The sequence below is a fragment of the Taurulus bubalis genome (assembly GCF_910589615.1).
Source record: "Taurulus bubalis genome assembly, chromosome: 18".
NCBI lineage: Eukaryota > Metazoa > Chordata > Actinopteri > Perciformes > Cottidae > Taurulus > Taurulus bubalis.
Window position 1 is genome coordinate 21360702 of NC_136606.1, and position 17500 is coordinate 21378201.

Below are 17500 nucleotides of genomic sequence, written 5' to 3' on the forward strand. Positions count from 1 at the left end.
AGCCACTACCCAGAATCCCACAGCCTTGCAGAACCAGGAGGAAGGGAAATGTCTGCGTAGGTGTTTCAAAGGGGGTTTTAGGCCTGATGTAAAAGTCCATCACTACATTGCCGGTACGTCCAGCTGGTTTTGCCAACCTTGAGTCTCATGCTCTACTCCCCAGCCTTCATGCTTTGGGTCCGTCGTCACATGATGGATGGAGACAAGAGGAGGGAGGGCGGCAGCAGCGCCGGCCAGAGAGAGGGATTAGGAGTGCTGAGAGGAGGGCCTCCAGGGATCTGCATAACACTGCAACTGACACACTGTACTTATGAGTCTCACTAAACCAGGGTTTATCTGGGGCACGCAACGCACATCTTCCCCTCGCTTTCCCTCCTTTCTTGTTTCATTTACAGACCAGAGATTGCTATTGAGAGTCCTTCACGTTTGGTACTTTTTACTGTTTTTACTGTGTGTTCCTGTTGGTGTAAACACATGAAGGCCATTACGACATCATGAAGTCAAGCTAAGCCACAGAGTCGCTCCAAGACGGGAAGCAGCTTTCACTCTCAGGCGGTTTGTCGGCCGGTTGGCAAGTGACAGAGACACCGGGGTCGTCTTCACCTCGCGAGTCATCGGGGCTGAACGAGGTGCCGCTGCACCACAAACTACCACCGAGGTTAAAGTATTTTAAAGTGTTCATACCTCTGTGGACAGATCAGCGTGAAGGCGCCACAACCAAGAACGGTGCATTGACGGAACCTTTCAGGGTGTAGATCAAACAAAGGGATGGGAAGTGGGAAAGAGGCCACTTCACTGCCAGCTGCTCAATGGGAACAAATACTAAGAATATACAGAATGTAAAGCTGATGTTTCTTTTCAATTCGGTTTATGCACGGATATTCCATGAATCTTCTGTTGTTATTACTTTATTATAATAATGTTGATGAACAAGTTCAATAACTGCATATTTATGTACCCATGTATTTATTTCATCACAGTTATTCATATATGAATATGTGACACACTTACACGACACACTTTCCTACATGGACACACACACACACGCACACGCACGCACACACACACACACACACACAATACTCCAGTTCACACAAACAACTAAACTTTCTGTCGGCTTTGTACTATTTCCCGCTGAAAAAAACCCAAACTATTTTTATCTCAGCAGCAGCTCCCTTCCCGCTCCGGCAGCTTGCTCTTGTGAATCCACCATGAGGAACATGCACCGAGTTATAATAACTTCCTCTGAAGTCAGACTCCTTCTCCCAGAAGCCTTGAGGGCCGCTCTAACAGAGAGTGACAGTCAAAGGGCTTGAGCGAGGCCTTCTGACGGGAGGACCGGAAGCCTCAGGTGTCCTCCTGCTCCACAAGTTGCCTCTGAGGAGGAACGTGTCATCATCTGAGGAGATGAGGAGTCTGACTCTGCTGATGTCAGCGGGAGCTGTGTGACGTGTGCACGGCTTAGGTCGATAATACAGTCAGGCTTTTCTCTTCTGAGAATGAGCTTTTGGGGCGACATTAAGTGCGTTGGCTCTTTGCGTCTCCGCTGCCAATGCTCTGGAATCAGCCATTCACTGGTAATGGGTTTGGCTTCCCTGTGAGGTTTTTAATGCCTCTTTCTGTCTTTTTGCGTTGGAGGCGTTTTGCAGCCAGTGAAGGAGGGGACACGGCGGAGAGAGAATGGGATCTGACTCTCCATCCCAACGTAAATGTAAAAGCCCAAGTTCCATTCTGGGCCTTTGGTGCATGTTGTAGGGTGTAATCCCCCCGAGACCTTTCATAAGATCTTACTATCGTTCTGTTTTCAGCATCAGTGATCTGTGCTCTGTTGTTACTCTTAGCTGTAAAAATAGTCATCTGGGAGACTATTTAAAGCTCAGCATGTCCTTTGTCAGCACAAAATGAAGATGAGCTAGGGATTTTCCTACAAAGCAAAATGACTTACTGTGAAAACGTCCTGCAATTTGAATAAGGGAAATAATTGCTCTGCTTCAGAGGAGCGGCTGTAGTCCAGATGGAACATGACTAAAGTCTGAAGAGTCCCATCTGATGCACACTGATGGGAGGCTGGATTCAGAACAACCAGTAAATATACATGTTCCTTTCCTTCTGTATGTTCTCAGTCTTTTGTTCTCTGTCAAATATGTTGCCATTGCCTATGCCCTTCATGCCCGTCATTCTCTCTACCAGGAGACGACTCCTCTGGTTGTATAGAAGTATATGCTTCATGTGTTAAAGCTGCATTCTCTCCACTGACCACCAGGGGGCGACTCCTCTGGTTGTATAGAAGTCTATGCTTCATGTGTTAAAGCTGCATTCTCTCTCCTGACCACCAGGGGGTGACAACCAGAGGGTTGTATAGAAGTCTATATAAATGACTCTACTTCTCTTGATGTATTCCCTCAGTAAACATTGTAAACATGAGTTTATGTCTCAATCTCTAGTTTCTAGTCTTCTTCAATACAGCATGATGTTCATTTAGTACATTATGGTCATGTAGAGTCAAACAGACCATAAAGCAGGGGACGCTTTAGGGGTGTTGTCTGGGAGTTGTCCATGTTTTCGTCTTAGAAATGTAACCCTTTGTGTTTTCAGTTCATGAAAGTTGATTGCAACCTTTTTAGTTGCCTTAAAATGTTTAAATCAGCGTTGATTGTACTTATCCCCAACCTCTTGTGTCACTTCTGTTTGTAAGAAACAACAAGATGCCCAAATGGCGACGGCAAATTATAATTATTAAATCATTCATTATCATGTTTTATCCCCCTATTATTTTTCAACTGAATCAAATAAAAAAGTCTCTCCTCTTCTATTAAAAGAAATAAATCACCTGTTTCTGACTGACGATGACATGAATCATTTTGTGGATGCAAAACAACCTTTACAAGCTAACGGAAATGATGGGTTTCCGTTAGCCAGCGCTATGGCTGCGTTTGGTGTGAATGCCAGAGTGTGTTTGTTTGTTTTCAGAAACTTCCAAGGAAGCGATGACATGCCTTGCTGGCCATAATAACTGTGCATGCCGAGAAAGGCTGCCTGGCCTGAGGTGGGCCGGGTCATGGGCCGATAACGGATCAACAGCGAGTCCTGCTGGCCTGAGGGACGCGTCCTGCAGGCCTGAGGGACGCGTCCTGCTGGCCTGAGGGACGCGTCCTGCTGGCCTGAGGGACGCGTCCTGCAGGCCTGAGGGACGCGTCCTGCTGGCCTGAGGGACGCGTCCTGCTGGCCTGAGGGACGCGTCCTGCAGGCCTGAGGGACGCGTCCTGCTGGCCTGAGGGACGCGTCCTGCAGGCCCACAGCTCCACTGGTGGGCCCTGAGGGGATTATCAGAAGGGACTCCACGTGAAAGGATGTGTTCTGCTGTGTGTTGCAGTGGGTCAGGTTATGGCATCACTGAACTCCAGATGTATCCAATCAGGTTCAGAGAATGAGACACAAATAGAAACTTGAAAGGCAACTTAAACTGTTAGTATAAGGACTAAAGCCAGATATCTTGGTTTGCAAATCACATTATTGTATGATTTGTACACACACATGTATGGAGCACAATGTACACTTCTAAAGTCGGATTTCTGGGTTTTCTTCATTGATGAGTCAAAGTCAAGAGTCCATCATTATTGTGCTATTTCTGTGTAAAGCAAGTATATGTATGGATGTGTATCATCATCCAATAACAATACCTACTAGTGCCTTTACCCCTGAATTCAGAGGAGACACAGTGTGCTCGTTTTTCAACTTCATGCTTTTATTTCAGATGTCTACTTGAACAAGTTTACAGGCCGAAATGTTATAAAATATATTATCTTTCACCAGACCGTCCAATGCTGCAGCACCTGTGTTCAGCCTCTGTCTCTTTAAGGCCTAAAAGCCCAATTCGCCCTGACGTTCGGCTCCGGTAGAGTTTCACATAATGTGGTGCAAAAAAGGCCCGGGGGTCGATCCCGGGCTGGACGGCCCTTCTGTGTGCTCCTCCAGGTCCCGGCTTCCTCCCACAGCCCAAAGACATGCCGCTTATGAAGGGATGAATCGCCCGCAGGTGTGAATGTGAGCGTGAATGGTGTTCTGTCTCTATGAGTCTGGTGACCTCGCCAAGGTGAACCATATTCATATTACACTTTCAAAACACTGTCGAGAGGATTGTATAATTCATACTGTCATCTGCCAACGAATAAAGATAATAAAGACTGTGAAGCTGATGTGGTGTGTTGCTGTCAGTAACTATTTGCTACCTGAAGTAAATTATTATATTTTCATAGTCATAAATGTGATACTTGGAAAGAGGAAATAATCATCAAGCAATATAATGTCAATAAAAGGATGGAAATCTACAACAAGTTCAGATGCTGCCAATTTTTCCGATTGATCTTTAAGTCGCCCGCGCATGACCAGCTGTGTGCTGCCCTTAAGGCTCAAATCATTTCAACTTCCACCTCATTTGCTGCTGATCACATCGAAGCTGCAACTGTTGCTGTTGCCTAGAAACGGGGAAACGCTTCCTCTCTTTCTCTTTGCTGACATATTGCTGACCCGAAAGCTTCCTATTTGCGTGAAGGCAGCTTTACCGTGATGGCGGGTCCGGCGAAGGCCAGGCTGAGCAGCATCAGGAGCGGGATGACCTCGCGGTTGGGGTCGATGTAGGGAAGGCTCAGGCTGCGGTCATGGCAGCTGAAGCCGGACTTCGCCGGCTTGAACACATCCGTCCACTCCAGGAAGTACAGGCTGACCACGGACGACACCAGGATCGGCAGCTGTGAGTCGACAGGAGGAAAAGATGTCAGAGAGATGGAACAGCTGAGGCAGGAGGAGCTTTAACATACTGCCTATGGATGAATAAATGAATAGAAGAACAGGCACTGAACGCTGCCCCCATAACCCTATGGTTCAATGAACATGCTAATTTGATTTGATAACGAGGACGAAGGCATGGAAAATGGCTTTCATAACCCGAGGGGGAGGGGAGATGGCGTGTGGAATGCATTGCTCTCATGAACATCAAGTGCTCTTCTTCTGTAAGAATCCTCTTCCCAACAAACAGCTAGGTTGCGTTTACTACAGCCAGCTGGAGGTCTTACAATCATAAAAGAACAATCATAGCGCAGCAGTTCATTCACCAACCATGAAATAAAGTTCCACTAATAAAGCTGGTGTTCTCTCAGTTGGTGTGTGGGAGATAGCGAGAGATCAGCTCTCGGTTGATGTACATTTCTGCCTCAGACACGCTGAATGGCCATTTCCCCACTGACCAGTCACGGGAGTGGATATCCAGTCCTAGCTCCCCATCACAAGTCCCTCAAATCAGATATGTTGGAACACGGTTATTCATTTTCATAACCCGCTATAAAAAACAACCTTATATCATATAATGAGGAGCGAGATGGACTGAAATGGCACAACTGAGGCATACTGATAATAACTCTGCGTATCTCTTGGGGCTGTACACGACATTCAGAACAGCAAACAACTGTTTGCAGAAGATGCTTTCCTTCTCTGTGTTCAGCCTGTTCTCATTCCCCGAGCGCCAAATACTGAGTATACTGAATAGTTGAATTTAAATTCACCAAGTAAACCATGTGTTTACTTCCTGTGTGCTTGTGATGTCAGCGGTGCCCAGGTAATGAATGTCGTATAGCACCTCTCAAGGTGCAAAAACGCTAAATTGAGAGCATTTTGATTGCCTTCCAACGGCTCTATGCATGGAGACTCGGAGCCAGCGGCTTGCAGCTAACGGTGCAAAGAGAGGCAACAGTCCAAAAGATGATACCTGTGCGGTCAGTGTTTACTGAGGTGGAACCGGAGGGTGGGGGGCTACACCTCAGCGGTGACACCGTGATCAGCATGATATTATGAGAGCAGTGCGGCCCGGCGACCATTAGCTAGCTAGCCAGTGGGAAACATGCCCTAACATGTACTGAAAGCATGCTCGGCCAGCCTGGCTATGCTTTTTCATGTGTTCACTCCATTCAGGCAGATATTAATCCACTATATTTTTAAATAGATAATCTCTGAATGCTCTGAATTTTGTGAAGAAAACCTTGAACATGACAATTAAAAACCCCAATATCAACGACTCCATTTCACACGCTAACGCTGCAGTGCTAGTGTCAAAATTCTTTCCAGAATATGTCCCAACCCCCCACAGCAGGCACAGAGAAGTGAGGTGCATATGTAGGCAGAAAGCTGATGTGTAATTGATGGCGGTGAAGTGTCCACAGAGGACTGCAGTGAGAGCTGAACGTGGCCTCGAGCATCATGGGCTTAATACCCTGATTCGTTGGTACGCAGTCGCTCGCTCTGCTAATGCTAAGTAGAACAACGGGATGGAGGAGCTAGAAGCTCAACACAGGGGGATCCCTTCAAGGCACCACACACTCCTGCTGGCATCTGAACCACGTGTACACACATACACACAACCACACAGAGGGCCTCTGTTTGCAGGCTTCCTTCCATTTGTCTGTCTCTGCCAGGGGTTGCTCACTAACACACTAGTTTTCCTGTCTTTCCGTCCGGTTTTCCTATCCTCCCCTACTCCTTTCCTTACAAAGACTAGTGGTGAACTTCAAGGGAATGGGACATGTGGAAAAAATTGAAAAGACAGTTGGAAGCCAGGAATTATGGAACAAACATCTGACATTACTTTTTATGCTACATTCACAATCAAGAATATTCAAAGAGCTCTTCCCATACAGCGGCATAAAAAGCCCTAAAAGAGCACATGCAAGGGTGTGGTTGATCCCATTGGTAGGAATGATGCTGTCTTTTTGCAAATACGGGAAAATTCAAGTTAAAGGACAATCCCAGTTTATTATAACTTGATTCTCAGCTGCTGGATCTGGTCTTTTCCAGTTCGCGTCAGTTGGTGTTGACAGTCGGCAGATAAAACCATAAATGTGACAAGATTCTGATCTTAAATCTTCAGATCCAGTCGAGTGGTGATCGCAGCCATTGTTCCGAAAGTTCATTTCTCAGAAAATACTCAGTGTGCATTGAACACACGTGCGTGGCCACGCAGCATCAGACCGCCTCGGTCGCAGGAGGCATGATCCATCTGGTCGTTTCACCCTGACGTTCTCTCCCAAACCGAACTAATGTCACTTCTCATGCCGCAACCCAACCAACGAAGGCAACAACAAAAAGAGGCAGAGTGGTGGGCGTGCCTTCACCAGGAGGTACCCCACTGACATGAACTATATAGTTGATCCAGCTCATTTATGGGCACTTATGGGTTTCATTTCAGCTCAGTGTGAGTCTTACCTGCATTTTGCTCTCAGTGGCGCTAATTTATTTCCCCTTCCCCCTATCTTTCCATCTCCTTGACACACAGAAGGGGAAGCTTTGCACGGCGTGTGTGCAGCAGTGTTTTCAGAGGTTCGCCAATCCCTCGGGCCTTCCTGGTCTTCGTACCACTCAAAGCGCTTTAACACCACATGTCAACCATTCAAACCGCCGATCTTCTGATTGAAGGACAACCCGCCCGCCCTCTGAGCCACAGCCCTGGACATTGCATCCCTAACTTAAACAGGGAAGGAGTCTCACAGCTCCGTGTTGCAGACCAGCTCATGCAGCCCACCATCGAGCTCCACGCTGTCTTCCTGCCTCGTCCCCCTCCCCCTCTCTCTGGTTCCCTTGGCTCACCGTCAGCTTCCCTCACCTCGCGTCCAGCAATCTCAGCTCGTGGAAATGAGAAATATAGGTCAGTGATGTCAGCATTCGCCCCGCTCACGCTCTGGAGATGAAGCTGTTCTAGGAGGAATGCTGCACTCTCCATACTTCAAAGTAAATTTCTCCAGGATAATTTATGTCACATCCTGTTATTCTGAAAGTGCAGCGGGATCTGCCGAGGCCAATGGCGGCAAATCGTATTTGGTACGCTTCAATGTCTCTACAAATACTCTGTATGATTCCTTTCCTTTGTATGTGACTTTAAATTGTGAAATTAATCAGTACAGAGAGCAAGCCATCTCACAGTAAGCAACATTAAACCTTCAGTACTACAGAGAATAGGATATCAAGTATAATTTGGATAAAACATGATATGATCGATGTCCGGGCTCCCTGAAGCCACATTCATACTGTTTTTGCTGAACTGCTAATCGTTCCTCTTGTGTGTGGCAAGGTGCATGTAGTGCCATGGCATGCCATCCTAATCTACTAGCGCCGACCATAACCATTGGTAAAACAACACAAAGTACAAATAAATCTGGACTGGATCACATGTCCGTATGAAATACATATTTTAATCTTGATAATTAAAATCCTGACAGATGACAAAATGTCATCCCATGATGCAACAATCCTGATTTTACAAGCAGAGATAATACATATAAGTGGATCAATCTCAGAACCCATTGGCGATCGGCCTGATGACGATGAGCCTCAGGGGGCAAGGGGCAGTATTACAGGGCTTCGGTGCAGCCAGCGGACATCCAGGCCAGGACTTCTCATTCTGCATGCTTCTCACAGTCTGATTGGCAACTTGAGATGTGAGACAACAAGCTAATCTAATCAAACCATTCCATTATCCAAACCGCTTATCCTATTCCGGGGCGCTGGAGCCGATCCCAGCTGACATTGGGTGAAGGCAGCATTCACCCTGGACAAGTCTCCAGTTCATCTCAGGGCTCATATAGAGACATTCACCATGCACGCTCACATCCTCAGCTACGGACCGTTTAGAGTCTCCAATTAACCTGACCTGCACGTCTTTGGACTGTGGAGGAAGCCGGAGAACCCAGAGTGTAAACTCCACACAGAAGGCCCGCCCGGGATTGGGGATCGAACCCGGCTAATCGATCATTCTGCTGCAGTAAACTGCATCGTATTTTGGTTGCCCAGTGGTAGTTGCATGCTCATGGACCTCTTGTAGTTGCAGGCAGTGATTTAGTTTCACTGCTACGCGGCCAAACAACTCGTTGAGTTACATTTTTTTATCACAAGATTGTTTTATGTGTATTGTATGACGACTCACTTGTATTTATTGTGTTTGGCTAGCTAACCATTACACACACTTCTGTATCTCGCAGCTGTTTTTGGCAAGATTGTATGAAATGTTTTTTACAGCGGCTTTAAGATGATTGCCTGCATACATCGCCGCTGGTTTTTGAGTTTGCATGAAGAGTGTTTTACGAAGCCTTGCAGTCCATTGGTTTCTAGACAGGTGATACAGGTGTGATGGTTGCAGACACACCTGGTGGGGATTTCCACTGTGCTGAGTGCACTTCTCTCGTTTCTTTTTGGCATTGTGTTATTTCATAGTCCAGTTGGAATATATATTTAATTTACTGCTTTGTGCACTTCCTTCTTTGGGTGTTCACATTTGGATAAGTGTTCGGCCCTTTGCCGTATGACACTCCTCTGACAGCTCTCATGTGCTGCTGGCGGCCTCAGTGACGACGGAAGAGACGGTGCAGTTTGAATAATAGATGTGTAAAAATGGAAAGCAGGCTCCAGTGGGCTTTGGCTGGCAGTTATTTGTGCTGGGCCAACAGCACCGACAGCGATGGAGTTTTCTCAGTCGTCTGTCTGGTAACGCTTCAAGTCTCTCCGTTTCTTTGAAAATGCTTGACTAGTGTACCATGCTGAGTAAGGATTTGCCTTTGATTCGGGTTTCCGCACACATCATTGCAGTGTGTGTGAGAAACGGTAGTATTGGTACATTTGACTTAAAAAGGCCATTTTACACAAACTATCAGCAGCTGCAACTTTCGGGCATGTGGACAAACTTTACTTTTGAAGTTGCTTTTTAATGTGAGCTCCAAAGTCACCTAATTAAACTAGATTATTTCATAAGCATTTAAGAGGACTATTTGACCACTGAATGCCACTGCTAATGCGTTGTTTGATGCAATCTGTTGCTGGTTTCAAGTCTGTTGCTCGTGAAAGTCCTTTTGTTGTTTGAACTATTTAATGTTTTGTTTTAAGTCTGTTGGTTGTGGTTTCATGATAAATTGTCATGCCGCCTTCTTGGCTAGAACTCCCTAGATAAAGACATTTCAAATCTCAATGGGAATGTCTTGTGAAAATAAAAATAAAATAAATGCATGTCTTATGAAGTGAAGTCTGACACTGACAACACACGGAGACAGTCAAAAGATAAAAGCTGTCTCTACTGTTGTCAAAAAAGCAATTTAGAAAATTGTAAACTTGCACTTTTTAAAAACTGCTGCGGGCAACTTGAAAAGCTGACTGTTTTAAAAATGTAACACAGTAAAGTTTATTCAGAGTACATTTTAACTGACCTACTTCTTACTTTCATCTCTGTAAATTGTTTTACAGAAATACTTCTCCTTGAGTAAAATGCAATACCTACTGTATAAACATATCAATCTTGAACTCTTTCAAACCCTGGATATTATTGGACCATTACATGATGCATTTACATGTAAACTACTTTAAAGGTAGTTGAATCAAATACATCCTTTTTCATAAACTCATGTCAAATCTGAACCTAAAAAGTAACTAATGACTATAGCTGTCAGATAAATGGAAGTGAGCAAAAAGAACAATATTTTCTCTCTGAAAAGTATAAAGAGCATAAAATGAAAATAAGTAAAGCATGATGAGCTCAAATCAGTGCTCAACTAAATGTACTTTAGTGTGTGTCTGTGTGCATGTGTGTGTGCGTGTGCATGTGAGGAATATTAAATGTACCGTTTCGAGAGATTCAATTTGGTTAAAGTTATTTGATCCTATGTATCTTAGTCGATTACAAAGTGTGAAAAGAGCTTCCAAAGAAATCCAGAGAGACAAAACAAATGAAGGCAAGAGAAAAACAGTTGGCAGCACCTCGCTTGCAAAAATAGCAGAAATATATACAACACAAACCCGCAGAGCAAAAGATGAACACAAGAAGCTGTCGAGCGTTCAGAGAGTCAACTTGTTTCCGCCTCAGGCATAAATGACACATATCTGCCTTCAATTGTTGCAAACAAGGTGCTTGTAGTGACTGCCTGTATAGCTACTTCCTGTCTGAGTGAGTGGCTGCAGTATTAACTGTTTGACCGACTGCCTCATCAACTACATGGCAGAGCATCACAGAGCATCACAGAGCATCACAGAGCAGAGCGTCTTCCTCTGAAGAGGCCTGGGCTCCTGTGGGAGAGTGGAGCTCAGCAGAGATGCTCCGTTGCCCTACATCTGCTAACACCCACTGCCGGCCTGCTCTCTGCAGCTCGTCCTCTTTGTCTCGCCTTCGGTCCGATCCGCACGCACAGACGCTCTCATGTGTCACATGTTCTGGTCCGACCGGACCTCCGGCAGCCTGCGCTCTCTGCTGGCCCTCCTGCCACGGCGTCTCGAAAGCCCGACGTGACACAGATATGTTTAGAAAACAGAATGGCCTTTTTTTCAACCGGGTCACGTACAGGACCAATCTCTCCACTCAGGCTCCTCAGACTCCTCAAATTGTGCATTAAAATGCTGAAAATGGTGCTTTTGTTCTCTGTTTAATAACCCCCATGAATAATACAACGGTGAATATATTGTGTCCCACTACTGGAGAGTGGGACACAACCCAAACATGTTGCTCGTATCGCCATAGCAACGCACACGAGGTGAAACCATTAGCGTCCCGTAATGGCGGCGCCGGAGCCCCTCGTAGGAGCAGACCGTCCTCAAGTGGCCGTACGCGTGTTTGAGAGCAGGACTCCACTGCGGATGTTGCCAGGTTGCCAATGGCAACTATTTTGGATCATTGGCAACCAATTCATCAGCGGTGAACACTTTTTATCCTATAGAACAGCAAAACATCCACCGCAAAATAAAAGCAACTTTGTTTATTTGTTGCATTCGTTTTAAATATGTCTGTTCCTGTCAGGACAGAACAGACAACTCTGCATATAAGTTGACGTGTTGCATCTGTTCCAGAGACGATGGAGAAGCAATGAACTTGTTTTCACTGTGAGGAGAAAGGTTCAAATAAGTTTAACTAACAGAGAACCAAGTGAACCTGAACGAGGAACAAAACGATCATCGGTGGAGTCTTGGTAGAAGAATCCCAGCATCTTTGAGCTGGAGGTCAATTGTACTGCAAAGCATGTACATCATACACATGTATACATGTCACATTTTCTCTGAATCACTCAACATATCAGGGACGGAACGTGGCGACCATATGTTCAGCTACGGTACACAAAGGTTGACATTTTAAAAGTTAATGTTGAGCCCTGCTTGAGAGGTTGTTGAGAACCGTAATCTTACTTATGATGATGTTGCATTATGATATATATGTCCCAACCAACAATGAATTCACTTTGCAGCAACACACAATTTGATAATCAATTACACAACCGCTTTCTCCAACGCAGCGTCACTAGAATTAACCAGAAAAGAGTATATACATAACATAAATCCATAAATATAAAGAAAAAGGCAGGTACAAGAAGCATGAGCAGTAACCTGCCACTTCTTCACACACTCCACACGTCTGCAGCCATGAACACACACGCTGCAGCACGGAGAGAGCTGCACAGTTTGTGCACAACAACGAGAGGACCGGTTTCCATATCCTTCTTTTAATGCATGACATCGCTGCCACTGGGTCCGTTGGCAATAGCTTCCTTATGAACCGAAAACATGTTTAACCTTCTCAACCGGTGGCAGTCTGCCCAGGGGATGCAGCTCAGCGGCTCAGACGAGTGGCCTCATCGACGTTCATATTTTAATAAACGTATCTGACTCACGGTGGAGCCTGTTGTACTGCACCAGCTGCTGAGTCCACATTCTGAGGCTCCTAAATCTCCACTGTGAAGCCAACCAGATGTAAACGTTGACCTCACATGAACTCAAGTGACACTGGGAGATCCTCTCACTGGTCAGCGGGTCGCTCTGGAGGAGGGTCGCCGCTCTGCAGAGAGCACATCAACCAGACAACAGGAGCCTTTTACTGGATTAATGTGAATAAGAAACCGCTGGTCTGCTGATGTCTGCTGTATTTAAAAAAAAATAATAATAATTTTGGTGTGACTTCTCTGGCTATGTCAATGCCACACCCTAGCTGTTGACATTAATTCAATCAAATTCAGTTTATTTTGACACTACTGCTCTCCCAATCCCCTTTGCACATCAAGAACCACAAGCTGCATGTTGTGGAGGTTCAACACGTGGTCCAGCGTGTCGCTCGGTCCCAGCAGGACTACGAGCCCCTCGTCTGGATGAGAGGCCGTCCCAAAAGCTGTGGCTGTTGTGCATCCTGACGTGAGCCTGAGAGACCCAGCAGCAGCTCAGGGAGCGAGCGGGAACAGAAGCCAGCCTGAACATCGGCTTTGTCCTTCGTCTGGGCTCATGGCCACGTCCCTCCCTACAATTATTAAACACATGGTTTCAGCTTTTGTTTTCCCCCGTTGGAGAGAACAGTTGTTCGGCCTTCCTCGTGCTTCCATTTGTTCCACTTTGCAGGAAAGCCGCCTGAGGCTTCACAGTGGCGCCTCGCTGCACTCCACCACAAACTGAAGCCGGGCCGCTACAGCGAGCACAGGCCTCACTTCTGCAGCTGCTCCTGAACATCGAATAAAACCAGCTCATAATCCATGAGCAGGAATGGTAATCCTGACTTTGGTTTGTTTTGATACATACACTTGAAAATAAACTTGAAACCGTCCAGTCATCTGATAAATATCACATGAATATATACTTTTTTATTCAGTCTGTATATTTAATATTCTTCTTTACTGTTTTTTTATTGTTCTCTATTACTGTTCATTTATATTACTTGATTTTTTGTCTTTTATTCACTTGTGAGCAATGCTGCTGTAATCCTGTAATTTCCCCACTGCGGGACTAATAAAGGATTATCTTATTTTATGAAGTTGAGATGGTGAACGTTAGGCCTGAACCCCAATGACAATTATTGTTTATTCTAATCAGATTTGGCTGTTCAATATGAATATTTTATCATTTGTTCCTTTCTTAAACTTGGCAGGTAACAACATCTGTAACGTTAGCTAAAGCTCACTCTACTTCTCTTGATGTATTCCCTCAGTAAACATTGTAAACATGAGTTATGTCTCAATCTCTAGTTTCAAGTCTTCTTCAATACAGCATGATGTTCATTTAGTACATTATGCTCATTTAGAGTCAAACAGACCATAAGAGACATGAAGGTCTCTGCCGCTACTAAAGCTGTACACGGCGTCTCTACGTTGCTCCTCCACATTCCAGTTATGGTCACTTCAGTTCATTAGATACGAAAAAACCAACATGACGACGCCTGTAATCCAAGATGGCGACGGCGAAATAACCAAACTAGAGGCTTGCTCCCACACTTCAGAGGGTCGTAGCGCCGAGACAAATCTACGTATTTCTGTAATCCATGACGAGCACCCAGCGCTCCGCTCTACTCCGGACCCAACCCCGTCTCATTTACTATGCATGAGGGTTTTTTCACCGTGTCATGTACATATACATCATTTTTACCAAACATAAAAATGTTCCAGAAGTAGCTAGTGCTGCAAGCTACTTTCACTGGAGAAGAGTTGTCAACACTGGGCTGTTTTTTGTAAATCAAGCATCAAAATTACCAAGCCTAGCTTTCAGAGGTGTTACGTCTCTATGTGAATTTACAGCAACCAGTTGGTGTGCATGATGCAGCTCCATTCCTAATCTAATCCAAGTGGTCGACTGTCATACATCTTCTGTGTTTTGCAGAACAACTTCAGATCCAATTTGGCTCTTAGTAATGTCTAAACCCCTGAAAACCAAACACCTTGATCAAACTAAACCCCAAACCCTCATATCAAAGCACGGTGTTGTTTTGAACCCCTATTACATGGAGACGTATCACATCTGCTTTAAGAATTAAGAATTCACAAGGCAGGTAGCCCTGAGTCCTGATGCAGAGGTGTCCTCAGGGAGGTGGGTCCATCATGACAGGCTCGCTCTGATCTCCTCCAAGCTACTGAGGGACGCTACATCACGCTGACAGGACAGCCACTGACACAGGAGGAGTCCAGTGGGCCCGAAGTATATGCAGTGAGTAGAATGAACTTCCAGCATTGGCCTAGTTTACATGATTACTGTTGTTCGTATATATATATATATATATATATATATATATATATATATATATATATATATATATATATATATATATATATATATATAAATAAAATACAGGGTAGTCAAATCCTCCAGGGAACAGGGGCCGGAGTCATTCCCCACCGTGTCCACTTCAGGCCCGTTAATATGAGTGAGGGCGCATTGGAATTATGGAAGGCTGCAAACACAACACGGGAAACACATGGAGGGAACCCCGAACCAAGAGAGGGATCCCAACAGCATCCATCCCAACAGCATCCATCACACAGCATCCATCACACAGCATCCATCACACAGCATCCATCACACAGCATCCATCACACAGCATCCATCCCAACAGCATCCATCACACAGCATCCATCCCAACAGCATCCATCACACAGCATCCATCACACAGCATCCATCACGCAGCATCCATCCCAACAGCATCCATCACACAGCATCCATCACACAGCATCCATCACACAGCATCCATCCCAACAGCATCCATCCCAACAGCATCCATCCCAACAGCATCCATCACACAGCATCCATCACACAGCATCCATCACGCAGCATCCATCCCAACAGCATCCATCCCAACAGCATCCATCACACAGCATCCATCACACAGCATCCATCCCAACAGCATCCATCCCAACAGCATCCATCACACAGCATCCATCACGCAGCATCCATCACGCAGCATCCATCGCGCAGCATCCATCGCGCAGCATCCATCACACAGCATCCATCACGCAGCATTACAGGCAGCTCTGTAATCAGCAGCCGGTTGGTCGTGAGCCATGGAGAATTAGAGCGTGCATAAAGGAGCCGTCTGCACAGAGATGTTCGAAACCAATTGTGTTATTATCTTATTATCATTGTATGTATTTGTATCGTCCTGATGTATAAACATGTCAAAATATATGGAATCCTCTCCACACAGTCATCGTCCAGCATCCTGTCTCCAGACTCGCGCCTCACATTATGGGATGTTGGCATGACGCTTTTTGGCTGCATAGCTGTTTATTCTCCCGAGAGGAGCTGCAGACATTTCCTGCGCGAAAAGCACCAACTGATGAAAATATGTTTGGATCGAAATGATCGCAAGGACTAATAATAATAATAATAATAATAATAATAATAATAATAATAATAATAATAATAATAATCATCATCATCATCATCAAGGTCTTCTGTTGGATCTACTGGAAAAGTTACGAGGAAACAAATAGTGACACCAGAAGTGTGTCCGTGTGCTCGTCCTTCCCCGGGTCTGGTGTCTCCGAGGGGACACGCGTCCTCACGCGAGGGACACGGTGCGCGGGTCTGACCGGTCCCGCGCAGCCCCGAGGACACGCGCACAGACGCGTGTCTCTGCACTGGTGGAGGCGTCTGCGCCGTGAGAACAGGTGGCTCTGTGCAGGTGATGGATGCATCACATGTGGCTCAAACTCACCTGAACGCACCACATATGCACATATGACCTACATGTTACAAATAGTATGAGTCGAGTCTAAAGCCGATCGTCACAGGAAGCCCGTCTCGTGGATCTGAGGTAGTTACACAAGACGCAGACTGGAGTCTAGGTGATGGAGGGGGAGGGGGCATGCAGCGGGAACCCACCTCCACGAAATAGAAACATGGCAGCAGGCTGACACTGTCTTTGGTCAGGGTCCCCTTCTCCCTCGCAGACATGGCCGGGCCTCGAAGTATCCAAACGGATGAGACGCGGGGAAGAAGGATGGCTGAGCTCTCCGGGCGTCCTGCCGGGATCAGGAGCGCTCCATGCCGCGGCGCGCAGCGGGATGCTCGGGGACGACCGCTGCCGGTATCCAGCCCACTCTCCCCGCTTCCCGATGCCCGTTATCACTGCTAGAGGAGCCGCGGGCTCGGCTGTGTGCACGTCCTCCTCCGAGCTGTCAGGTAGAGAGGAGCCACACCGAGGAGGAGGAGGAGGAGGAGGAGGAGGAGGAGAGCGCGCGCATGCGCAGTGGGGAGGAAGGCGACAGCACATGACTGCTGCTGGCGCTGACAATGGATGGAACAGACTGCCACAACAAAAAGAGAAGCCTTTTCCCACATTTATGAAAAGTATGATTGTGGGACTACATCATGCCAGCGCACGTGCAGCTGCATTTCATTTCCTAAAGTAACATCTGCGCTGTACATATCTTTCATCCCTGAGATGAATAAAGTACATATCCACCCATTGTTTTTTAAAAGCTCCTTTAATAAGTGTGCGTCTGTCTCGGAGGAGCTGATTGGTAGAGACGGTTATTTGTGTGGTTTCTGCGTTGCAGTGCCTTTCATGCAGGATCATGTCTGCTCTCACTCAGCAGCGCCACCTTGCTGCCGCGGACGCCATGTCCAATACTGGGATGTCGGTCCTTACAACCAGTTAGCTTTTTAAAACCATGACCCAAAATAGAAATATGAAAATAAGGAGCTAGCATCTCAATTTTCATCTAATTTTCCAAAATAATGA

The 17500-nt window shown here is 46.0% G+C and overlaps 1 protein-coding gene across 1 annotated transcript in view; it reads right to left on the reverse strand.

The window, feature by feature from the left end:
* Positions 1 to 16710, reverse strand: part of plppr4b (phospholipid phosphatase related 4b) — a gene marked incomplete at both ends in the record, with an annotated part of 26635 nt that extends 9925 nt beyond the window's left edge. Inside the window, 2 exons of the mRNA XM_079234354.1 lie at positions 4563 to 4748; positions 16639 to 16710. Coding sequence (XP_079090480.1) covers positions 4563 to 4748; positions 16639 to 16710 — 258 coding nt within the window. The remainder of the gene's footprint in view (positions 1 to 4562; positions 4749 to 16638) is intronic.
* Positions 16711 to 17500: the final 790 nt, after the last annotated feature.